This window comes from Danio rerio, chromosome 10 (genome assembly GCF_052040795.2).
Source record: "Danio rerio strain M-AB ecotype USA chromosome 10, GRCz13ab, whole genome shotgun sequence".
Classification (NCBI taxonomy): Eukaryota; Metazoa; Chordata; class Actinopteri; order Cypriniformes; family Danionidae; genus Danio; species Danio rerio.
In genome coordinates, this window is record NC_141030.1 from 29,782,501 (window position 1) to 29,795,021 (window position 12,521).

General features: G+C 33.6%; 1 protein-coding gene across 2 annotated transcripts in view; it reads left to right on the top strand.

Moving 5' to 3' along the window:
- The window catches only part of frem2a (FRAS1 related extracellular matrix 2a), a 142,512-nt gene that overhangs the window by 106,375 nt on the left and 23,616 nt on the right, over nucleotides 1-12,521 (top strand). For both annotated transcript variants that reach the window (XM_087269524.1, NM_001137657.1), the window contains 6 exon segments: nucleotides 2,253-2,417; nucleotides 5,739-5,921; nucleotides 6,169-6,299; nucleotides 8,291-8,449; nucleotides 10,734-11,037; nucleotides 11,223-11,354. In XM_087269524.1, coding sequence (XP_087125650.1) covers nucleotides 2,253-2,417; nucleotides 5,739-5,921; nucleotides 6,169-6,299; nucleotides 8,291-8,449; nucleotides 10,734-11,037; nucleotides 11,223-11,354 — 1,074 coding nt within the window.

Below are 12,521 nucleotides of genomic sequence, written 5' to 3' on the forward strand. Positions count from 1 at the left end.
ATGAACTGTTAAAAGAAAATCACACTTCATCTCTTTGACTATATTAAAGTTAGGGCTGGGCATTTTAAAAATAATAAAATTTAATAGTTTTGATTTACCTTTTTTCAGACTGTTTGATCAATGCACAATTTTGGTTGTATTTTTTTATTCTCAACTTAAAAAATTAAGTATAACATATATATAAATAATAATAATATAAACATTAATACATATATATATATATATATATATATATATATATATATATATATATATATATATATATATATATATATATATATATATTTATTAATAATTAAGTCATTTCTGTAAAACACTTAAAAATAAAACAAATGCTCTATTGGTTGATCTACAGTACAACTTTTTGATTTTAATAATGCATTAGTAAATATTAAATGATGAATAAATGTGAATGAATAAAAAACTAGTATTAACTTATGGACCATTATACTATTTATTTTATAATAGAAATTTCTTTGACATGTGTAAAGTAAATGTAAAGCAAATTACTTGTTTAATACCTTTGCAGAAAGGAGACATGAAATGTGAAGGCAAATGCTTCACAATCTTGCCATCAGGGTATTCTATATGTTTAGAAATTTAACGAAAATTCTTGCCTTAAAAGTAGACATTTGGTTTTAGCTGATGTACAAAAATGTTTTGTATGAAAACATGCAGACCATTCAGCCTGTCATAGTCATGCAAACAATTTTTCTCATAACCTTGAATTTTTCCCATTCCTTGTTTCATGTTTTTGACATAAAAAAATGTGTTCTGGGTGAATAGTAAAAATGTGCAATATGTTCTACACTGCAGTCCTTCATAGAGCTCGTCTCACATTATTCATGTGCGTCATCATGCAGTTGGATCATATTTCTCTGGTCTAGCTGTGGTCTAATATTAATGTTTGCTAATATTTTTTTAATAAAAACTCAATTTGTCAATTTAAAAGCAAATAAAATTCTGCAAACATTAAATCAGAATAGATGAACGGATTCACTCCTCACTAATTTAAGTAAAATACTATATTTATGCTAGCATGGAATGAATAAACCAAAATAAATGAATAGGTGCATATTAATGCTGAATTAAATGGTTTAAAATCTTAAAATGAGATTATTATGTTAAAGAAGCTCATATTACATTAAAGAAGCAAACTATAAAAAGTGAAGACCCTCTAATTAAATTAAACTGAAATAGGGGAAACAGCTGAATGAATTAATCAACAACTAATGAGTAAACCAACAAATATGCAAGTGACTTTTACAGTTCCAGGGTAAAATTCACACTATTGATTTTTGTTTGTCTAAATTTAAGTAAATGATGCAATTTGATCCACTCATTATGTAAGCTAGGATGAGCAATTGGGAACTACTGCTAAAAAATGAAGGGACTTACAAGCAATCAAACAATTGAATTAACTAGTGGATATAAAAAAAGTAATATATTTTTATAATTTTAACCTTTTCTAAATTCGATTAAAACATGCAGGTGATGACCCTCATTTTAAATTTGCATGTAATGCAGCCATAAACCTAAATATACCACAAAAAACTGACGTACAAATGAACAATCAAATCAGTGAATGAATTAAACTTGAATTAAATGGCATAATATTCTTCATTTATTTGGCCAAATTCAAATAAGATTTGCAGGGATGGCTCTTAATTTAAGTCAAAACTGATTAAACAAATGAATATGCAAATAACCGATCAACAAACTTGAATGAAATGGCCCATTCATTCATTTTCCTTCGGCTTAGTCTCTGATTTATCAGAGGGCACCACATCGGAATGAACCACCAAATATTCCGCCATATGTTTTACACGATGGATGCCCTTCTCCAACCCATTACTGGGAAACACCCATACACTCTTGCATTCATACATGCGCTCATACACAATGAGTTCATCCAATTTACTTATAGCACATGTCTTTGGGAAACTGAAGCATCCTTGGCATCTTATTCATCATTTAATAAACCCAAGTTCAAGTAAAATATGCATGTGATCACCCTTTGTTCAAACTGGGATGTTATAGGAAACAACAGAAGAAATGAACTAGCAAACAAGTGTAAAATTAAAGAAGTGAATGATTGATCACTTTAAATGAATTATTTAAGCTAAAAAAATTCTCACACTTTACCCTATTCTTGACATCTGACCTAAAGCTTTCCTCATATTTTTCATGGATATCTTGTGAACAAAATTTTTTGCATGTTTTCTTCATTCAGTCTTTGTTTTGGTGTGCAGGTGAAGTTGATAAACCTTGTGTCTTGAAACTGGTGGATGATTCAATTCATGAGGAGGAGGAAGAACTGAGGCTCGTTTTGGGAAATGCAAAGAGTGATTCGCCATACGGAGCGTCCATTGGAAACCAGAATGAAACACTCATAAAGATCAAGGACAATGCTGACAGTAAGAAAAAATATACAACATTTGGTCACACTGCATTTTAAGGGACAGTTCTTGCTATTAACAAACCCTTAACTATGATTTTTGCCTCAATTAACTCCTAATTTGCTGCTTAATATAGTTATTCAGGTAATAGTTGGGTTTATATATTGGGTTAGTGATGAAGAATGAGATTGTGCAGAAAATGGGCTTGATAAGAACAAATAAACCAATATCTTTATAATAGGCAGGCAAAAAGCCATTAGTTATTAGTGAGATTTGGTCGATAAAACTAAAGTGTAACCATAGATATATACACTAGATATCGCATAGTGACCCTGAGCATGCGTCAGTAGTGCCACCATATTTGTACAGTGCTCTCAGGACAAGTGTCATTCAACTGCACTAGTCAAGACAGTGTTATTACATGAGGATGCTGGACTTTAGCGCTGTCTACCTGTGTAGTAACGAGCAAACAAAGAAAACAAACCACAAAGGCAGAACATTTCATAGATAAGATTGAGTTTAACATTTTTGTATGTTATGAACTTTCGTGCTAATCAGGTAACGTTATTGATCATAATAAAGTCACATACTGCATTCACCTTAAGGCAAAGCAGCACCAACTCCCACTAAATACTCGGCTTATGCTAGTTTTGTTGAATAAAATCAGCAAACAATGCAAAAGAAATATGATAACGAGATGCTGTGGTGCCAGAAAATTGTATTATTGTTGGCTATGTGAAGGACTCGTTCATAACAGAGATTCAATCACAAACAAATCGCTCCCTCCGTCAGAATGAGAAGTGAAAGCAGGAGAGGAGGTGTGTTTCAGGAAACGGATTAGATCAAATTTAACAGGGAGGGAGGATAATACATTTCCATACACACAAACAAGCTTTTTGTCTAGAATGCCTGTACGATCACTTATCCATCGATGTAGAAAAGTGATGTAAATTTATAAGTTTCGTAATTTAAAAAAAAAAAATGTGCATACCTCCGGGAAAACTCCCGATCATAGATATATGTGTATATGTGTCATTTTCTGGCTCTGGATGACCACAATCCTCCACAGCAGCTTGGTCCCGCATTCATTTCAAAGGAGCGCTACTGTGTACTAAAATGGCGGCTCTATTGGCGCATTCCTTCTAATAGACAACAACAGGGTAGGCGACATCTAATGTATATATCTATGAAGTGTAACAAACATCACAGCAGCTTTTATTTGAAATTCAGTTCAGATGAATGTTAAAGGGATATTTCACCCAAAAGAGACAATTTAGGCTAAACACATATTTTTCTCTCTGTTTTGGCCTTTTGTCCTCAAATTCTGCATATTTATTTTTTTTTTTTTTAAGTTTATTTTCAAGTCAGGTCAAGTTTTATTGTCATTCCGCTACATGTGTGGACATACAGGGGAATGAAATGTTGTGTCTCGCAGGACAACAGTGCCACATAAATTAATTATAAATACAAACACAACACTGGACTTAAGAGCTATTTAAAAAAAATATATATGCATATCTAACATATACTACAAGATGCTTAACTATACATATAAGACAGGCTATACAAGTACTTTTACATGAGACTAAGCAGTGTTGTTCAGGATATTGTGTGAGAGCAAGCAGTGCAACATGATAGTAGTACAATTACAGTAAACATTGTTTACCTTATTGAATTCTTGTAAGATGGCCACTCACCTATATGAAGCACAATTTGAAATGCACAAGGATTTTTCAAAAACAGTGATGCATTTTAGTTATGTGATTCAGTCATGTGAACAATTCAGCTAGCATGGTGGAAGACATTGTAAAGCAAATGTTTTAAATGCTGTCCATTTTGACAGCTTTATTAAAGATTGATGTCAGTTTGTATAAGCTACTTATTGCCTCTCTTTAAAGACCATGGAATGTTTATTGGGAGCTATTGTTCCGCGGCAAAGGCAGATGACAGTTGTGATATTCACAACACAGGCTCATTCTGAAAAACGTAGCCCTATATACAGTTGAAGTCAGAATTATTAATTTTAAGGACAAAATTATTAGCCCCTAAATGTCACTTTAAGCTGTATAGAAGTGCCTAAAAATATCTAGTCAAATGTTATTTACTGTCATCATGGCGAAGAGAAAATAAATCAGTTATTAGAAATGAGTTAATAAAACTATTATGTTTAGAAATGTGTTGGAAAAAATCTTTTCTTGGTTAAACAGAAATTGGGGGAAAAAAATTCACAGGGGTTTACTAATTCAGGGGAACTAATAATTCTGGCTTCAACTGTACATGTTTGGAGATCGTAAATGATGTAGCCAGAGGAGTTGACCACTACAACGGAGTTCGATTCTGGTGAAGAACGGCTCCAGAAAGCAGGTGAGACAAAAAAAAGCAAAAATTATATATAGCAAAACAAGTAAATAACAGGGTGAGAATGTGGTAAAATATAAAAACGTGGTAAAAACCAGACGATTTTTTTATTTTGGTTTCTTTTTAAAACTGTCGGTTGGGTTTAGTGAAGTGGGTGGGTGGGTCAGTTGGTGCTTTTAAAAACACTATTGTTTTATTTTAGGGAAGGAGGAGGGTGGGTAACTTGTTCAGTGAGTCAGTCGACAGCTGCCTCTGGTCGATTTACGTGAGAATAGCAGGCGCGAAAGGCACATGCAAGGAAAATGAGATATCAAAAAGCTTACACAACACCCTCTGGTGGATTTCCAAAAACTGCCGTACCTCCTGGGACGTTTTTAGCATTCTCCAGAATTGTATATAGCAGTATGTTTTCAGAATGAGCCTGTGTTGGACATTTTGCTGCAACATTTCAAAGAGACGTAAAGTAAATAAACATTTTATTCACATGCGCAAAACATGAACAAAACCATTGTCAGTAATTTAGTGTTTATGACAGAAAGAATTGAAAACGATTGGGTGGGACACTTCTAGACACTTTTAAATCGCTGTTTTGAATTCATATGGATTAGTGTAGACGCAGCATTACTTACCATTTACTTATCTTTGTGTGGTACCAAACCTTTATGAGTGTCTATATTTTGTTGAGCACAAAAGAAGATAATTTAAAGAATGTCAGGAACGAGTAGACATCCATAGTAGAGAAAAAAAATAACACTATAGAAGTCAATGACTAGGGTTTTCCAACATTTTTAAAATATCCTATTTGTGTTTAACAGAACAAAGAAAATTTGAAAGAAATTGAGGGTACAGTAAGTAAATGACAGAAAAAAAAATTACTTTCCTTTTTACCTAAATACCTTGCATTTAGGTTCTAGTGTCTGTAGAATTTCTCAGTAGATTCTCTTTTTCATCAACTAAAACTGCTCAAATCTTCTGTTTCAGAATCCATCATAAAGTTTGCCGAGACGAAGTTCAGTGTTAGCGAACCGAAAGAGTCTGGGCAGGTGACATTAGTAAAGATCCCCATCCGCAGAACAGGAGACGCTTCCAAAGTTTCCCTAGTGAGGGTGCACACTAAAGACGGCTCTGCCATATCCGGAGAAGACTATCATCCTATCTCCCTCGGTGAGGCTTCTGGAGGCCAGAACGGGTCATTTGCATTTCGAATATGCTGCATCTAATTATCCTTTGTAGATTGGCAGGTGGCTCCAAACAGCTTCCACATTGCATGCATTCCCCACATCAGGTTATATAGAGTTCAGCATGCAAATGATAAATGCAATCAGGTGTGGAAGTGTTTAGGAGAAGAAATACCGCTGTTTATCATCTAATGCAATCAGGTGGTTTTGTGTGTGTGTGTGTGTGTGTGCAGATGTGGAGTTTAAAGCAGAAGAGATCGAGCATGTAGTTGAAGTGGAGGTTTTGTTTGATGGAATAAGAGAGATGAGAGAGGCCTTCACTGTCCATTTAAAACCAGATGAGAACATGATTGCTGAAATACAGGTGAGGAAGTTACCCCATTTTGATACCCCAAAAATCAAAGATTTGAATTCATTTTCATTTAGACAGTGGTGGTTGAAGTACACCAATGCAGATACCCTAAATACATTTACTCCAGTAAAAATAAAAAGCTCTTTGTTTCAAATTTGCCCTAATCAAAGTACAAACATACTTGAGTTTTATTCTATTTAAGTTTTTGAAAATGAGATGCATGTACTGATGAATGCCATCCTAAGATGTGAGGTAAACTAATGCACAAAACTATAAATTTGCATAAACATTTGCAAATAAAGAGCTGTTTCCATTAAATAAGTCAGAGAACAAATCACCACTTCCTGGTGCTAAATATCAAAATAAATAAATACATAAATAAGAATTTCCTGCAGTAGGAAAATCCATACAGTCATAACTGGCATACAACTGGTATATTATATAATATATATAATACTTTGATGATAGACTTTGGCTACAAAGCAGGGGACTCAAACTGCCCTGCTCCTCCCTCCAGCCCGCAACTGATGTCAAAAATAGATTTGGCTCACCAAAACATATATTTTGAATCTCTATTATTGTTGTGCAATGGCGTTTAGCTACTTGTGGTTTTGACCCGCCACCTAGTCGACATTTAGGCTGCATTTACACTGCAGATCTTGATGGTCAATTCCGATTTTGTGACTGTATCCGATTTTTTTGATGACATCATCTTTTAAAACTGACTCGTATCCCATCGTCTGCATTTACAAAGCACACGGCAAAGGCTCAATGACCAGGAAAAAAAGAGCGGGTGCTGACTAACTGCTGATAATTAAAGAGTGCTGTTTTCTCCATTCCTGCATGTAATGTGTTCGCAGCTTTTGACAAGCTGTTTTACTAGTTTACGACAGAAAGGTTCTCATTTGGCCATCTTCTTTTGATATTTAGGCTTTTTTTTAAAAACCTTTAGGCATCTTAACATAATGTCCATGACATGATTTATGCATGTGATGTATTCACAAATTTTATATTAGTTTATATTGGTCACGTGGTGAAAATTGCGCTCTCTTGCTTAAATACCGTTGCTACATGACAATATAAAAACAGTTTAAGTCCTTGTGTTCGAGATTTGAGGTCTGCTTCACTGCTGAAGTCTGTTCTGAAATGAACACGTCAGACTTGGCATCATTCGCAGTGGTTTTTAATGGTGAGAAAAAAATTAAGGAATTAAGTCACTTAAACAGTGCAGTGTTAATGCAGCCTTTAAGTAATGCATTTAGATTAGTTTTACTTTCATTTTCTCTCAGTGTACGGTCGACGGAGTTACACACATACGTTTTTAATTCTGTGGCTGATTTAAACGTTAAAATATATGTCTGCAAGTGCTCCATTTTTACTAAAGGTCTATTTTTGTAAAAATTTAAGGGTCGTTTGATTGTTATCAGTTTTACACCACTGGTTTACAAACACATGGCTTACACGTTATTTTGGTGGTGTAACAAATATCAGTCAAGCAGTTTAATCCAAGTCTTATGACAAGACAACTTATACCAGAAACAGATTTAATTCATGATTTTATGCATATAAATGTTAGTCAGCTAACATAAAATCTCAATCATATACATACATTTCTTGCAGAATCTTAAATGTACTATGTGACATGTAAAAAAGAATGGTTAATGGTTAAATATGAATTCTGTAAACATTGATTGCTGGTCAGTGTTTATCTGTAAAAAAAAAGGCTAAATTAAATCTGTTAATCATAAAAAAACATTTTCAGAAAACTTTGATTAAAACTCTTAATTAATTTGGATTCATTTGATCTCTTTAAGAGGCGTTAGAGTTTGTGTAAACAATGGAGGGACAGAAATCTCCCAGAATTGATTAAAAATCTTTTCATTTGTGTTCGGAAGATGAGTGAAAGTCTTATGTTAGAACAACTTGAGGGTGAGCAAATAATGACAGAATTTTAAATGAGTTGCATGATTTAAATTAAAAATCTGTGCCTGTTTTATTTGCAGATGACAAAAGCAATAGTGTACATCGAGGAGACCAACAGCATGGCTGATGTCACATTCCCTTCATTGCCACATATTGTGTCACTGCTGCACTATGACAATATCAGAACAAGCAAACAAAGTGCTCATCCACCCGCTGGATATCCTGTCGTCTGTGTCACGGTAGGTTTGCCAGGAGGAAAAGTCAGTCAGACAAGTTTTCCCACTCATTTGTGAATATCATCATTTATATATTACATTTCAGTGCATTTCTGATGCCGTTTATTGAAACTTTTTTTTTCATCAAGCTTTTAATAGGACCTTGAACTGCAAGTGAATAAAAAAGATTGTGAGATTATAAAGATTTTTCAAATCTTAAGCCATAAAGAGTGTGGTAATGCCTCACAGTGCTTGTGCTTTCTTAAATCATAAGGACTTTATGAGCACAAGAAACAAACAGTGTTTAATCTTCTGAAAGCTCCACGTTGTTCCCTGTGATAAATTATTTAACAGAAGTCTGTTGTATCCAGAACTTTCTTTAAAGTGTCGTGATATCATCAGAGTGGTACTTTTGATGTGTGTACCATGGTAATCAATGATTAGTAGATTTATGTAGTGTTTATTATATTATATGTGACCATTGAGCATTGTGACCAATAATACATACATTGTATGGGTCAAAATTATCAATGGGCTATATGCACAACTAGAGCTTTTCAGCCAATAATGAACTTCCAGTGAAGGTTTCAGTGAAGGCTTTATGTGACTATTTTCAATTTCATTAGGTTTCTTTTACAGAATCGATGTTGTAATTCAAATATAATCGTATATCGGCCAGGCAGTGAAGATCACTGTTTTTTTTTAAAGAAATCAGATCTTAAATGTTGTGACTTTGTATTGGATGACAATTAAACTGAAGCCGGGCGGGCTGATTTTAAAAGTCTGTGTGCATATACCCTATTTTTTGTGCTAAAAAATCATTAGAATTTAAAGTAAAGGTCATCATGTTACATGAAGATATTTTGTAAATGTACTACTACTACTATTAAATGTTATATATCACAAGTCATTTTTATTAATAATGTGCATTGCTGAGAACATAATGGTCTATATGCACAGCTAGTGTTTTTCACAACTTGAAACCTTTTTTTATTTCATAAGGTTTTTTTTTTTATTAAATTTTTTTTTTTTACAGCTCTATGTAGTAAAGTAATTAAAATATAATCGTATATCAGTCAGGCAGTGAGGATCACTGCTTTAAAAGCTGCAATTTTGTATGACATGACAATTAACCAGAACACCGGGGGCTGGCTGACTGAAATGAAAAGTTTGTGTGCATATGCCCCATTTGGACAGTATTTAGATTTTCTCAGTATTTGAATTGTTTTAAACCCAAGATTATATATTTTCACATATCTCAGCCAACTACTAAACTAACAAACCATACATCTGTAAAATGTTTATTTATCCAACTTTCAGGTAATGTATAAATCAGGTAATGTATAATGCAAAAAAATGACACTTATGGTTTTGTGGACTATGTTCATATATTATTATATTATATTATATTATATTATATTATATTATATTATATTATATTATATTATATTATATTATATTATATTATATTATATTATATTATATTATCGTTTTCATTTATTCGTTCATTTATTTTCTTTTCGGCTTAGTCCATTTATTAATCCGCCACAGCAGAATGAACTGCCAATGTATCCAGGCAGCGGATGCCCTTCCAGCTGCAACCCATCTCTGGGAAATATCCACACACACTCATTCACATTGATACACTACGGACAATTTAGCCTACCCACCACAACGTCGCCTATATTATATTATATTATATTATAATATATTATATTATATTATATTATATTATATTATATTATATTATATTATATTATATTATATTATATTATATTATATTAATTATACTTTTCAAAGTATAAATATTTTTAAAAAATGTAAAAGAAGCTTCTTGGATTTATTTGATAAGAATGATGTAAAAACAAAATACTGTAAAAAAATATGTTAATGAATTGAAAAGGATTTTTGTTTTTTACTAAAGGACTAATGTCTACTTTATTATTGTTATTAGTAAAGTCGTGATCATTTTTTATATTTTTGTAGAAACCACAATGCATTTTCACAGTATTATTTTTGGGGGTTCATTTTACTGTGTTGACCCCTGAAAATATCAGGCACTAAGCCGAAGAATACTGAGTGATTTAGTATTTATTATATAAAAAATTCACCTACTTGAAATTGATATAATTTGATCTATATAATCTCTATATATAGATCTATATAATCCATTTTTATTTTTATTAAATTAAATATTCTTTTAAAAAAACTTTTCTATCAGAATGCTTTCACTGAACACAATTAATAAATGTTTCTCCTTAACCTTTTTTTTCCCTGTTTATACTTATACCTGTTTTAACCTATGCAGGCCTGCAACCCCAAATATCCAGACTACGACAAAACAGGCTCTATCTGCATTAGCGAACGCATCAACAACACGCTGACTCGTTACCGATGGCTCATTAGCGCCCCCAGCGGTCCCGATGGCGTCACCAGCCCCATGAGGGAGGCTGACTTCGACACCTTCTTCACATCCTCCAAAATGATCACCCTAGACTCCATTTACTTCCAAGCGGGCTCCAGAGTGCAGTGTGCAGCCCGTGCCGTGAATTCAAATGGAGATGAGGGTTTGGAACTGAGCAGCCCAATAGTGTCTATTAGCATGGAGGAAGGTGAGCCTGAAAGCATCCCATTAAGTGAGATCTTGTAAAAATGCTTTGCTTTTGTACAGCAGCACCGAAGAACATTATATGCTTCTTCTGAGCTGCTGGTTATAATACACCATTTGCAAATGTGAAATTAGACTGTCAGCAGGTGGTAATAAGTCATGTTCCGTGTCTTTGATGTTCCTGGGCAGGGATGTGCCAACCACGAAAATTGGGCACAGTGGGTGCTGAGCCCTTTTCTGCCAAACTACGTTATACGGGCGCTGAAGACCTTGAATATGCCAATCTCATCAAGCTTACTGTCACCATGCCCCACATAGACGGTGAGAGAATTATTTCCCCTTTTGGCTGCCAGGTTGTTTGTTTGGTTCAGACCCTCTGAGAGAAAACCTTCTCACATTTACCCTTGGGGAAAAAACAGCTATTCTTTTGTGAATGTGCGCGTTATTTGCTGTCAAAACTAAATATTACAGCTCTCTTCAAAAGCCTAAATCAAAGTCGGAAGGATGCATAAACATGAAGTGTCATGCTGCAAATTTGCCAGCTGCGTTTTCCATCAAAATCATGTCTGTTTTCCATCAGAGCCATGAAAATAATAAAAAGTATTTCGGGATATAATTGTCAAGTTATATTTCACGTCAGATATCTAGGCCAAGCCTTTGACCAAATACGGCAGTGTTAATATTACCTTCCTAACTCATCAAAGCTGCCTTTTCCGTTTGATCAGAAAGTTTTCTGGGATGGAAATTACAAAGTATTTTGGGAAGTAATTGTCAAGTTATATTTACGTCAAACATCTAGGCCAAGATTTTGACCAAATATGGTTGCGTTAATATTACTTTCCTAACTCATCAAAAGCTGCTTTAAAGTGTAATTTTTCAGAGCTGTGTGCTGCAGTATTATTACACCCAGTGATAGGGTTCTTTATTGCATCTAAAATGTGCAATTTAATGATCATTTAATGCAAAATGATTTATTTTCAATCATCATTTACTCACTCTAATGTTGTTCTAAGCCTGTTTTACTGTTTTTTTCCCTTGTGAAACAAAATATATTATTTAAGATTAATCAATATAGTGTTGTTTATTAGATTGTCACAATATAGACAGTTTGTCTTATAGCATATTTCTAGTCTTCTGATATCATGTGATATGTTTGTGCAAATTCAACAAAACTAGTAACCGTAGTTATCTAAAGGTGATCGGGAAGATCAGCTCATACTTAATTTAACAACTGATTTCTGATTAGAGCAATTCTACAGTTAATGACGGATTTAAAGGATTTAGTCAGAACATTTCTACAGTTAAGAACACACTGATTCTAATGAACTACTCAAATCGAGTGTCTAGTTATAGACTCACTGATTCAAACTATTCAGTAAGAGCTTCACACAAGCTTGCATTTCTGATTATTCAGTCAGAGTGAGTCTCCAGGTAACGACTCAATGCTCCAAATGATTCAGTCAGAGTGAGTCTCCAGGTAACAACTCA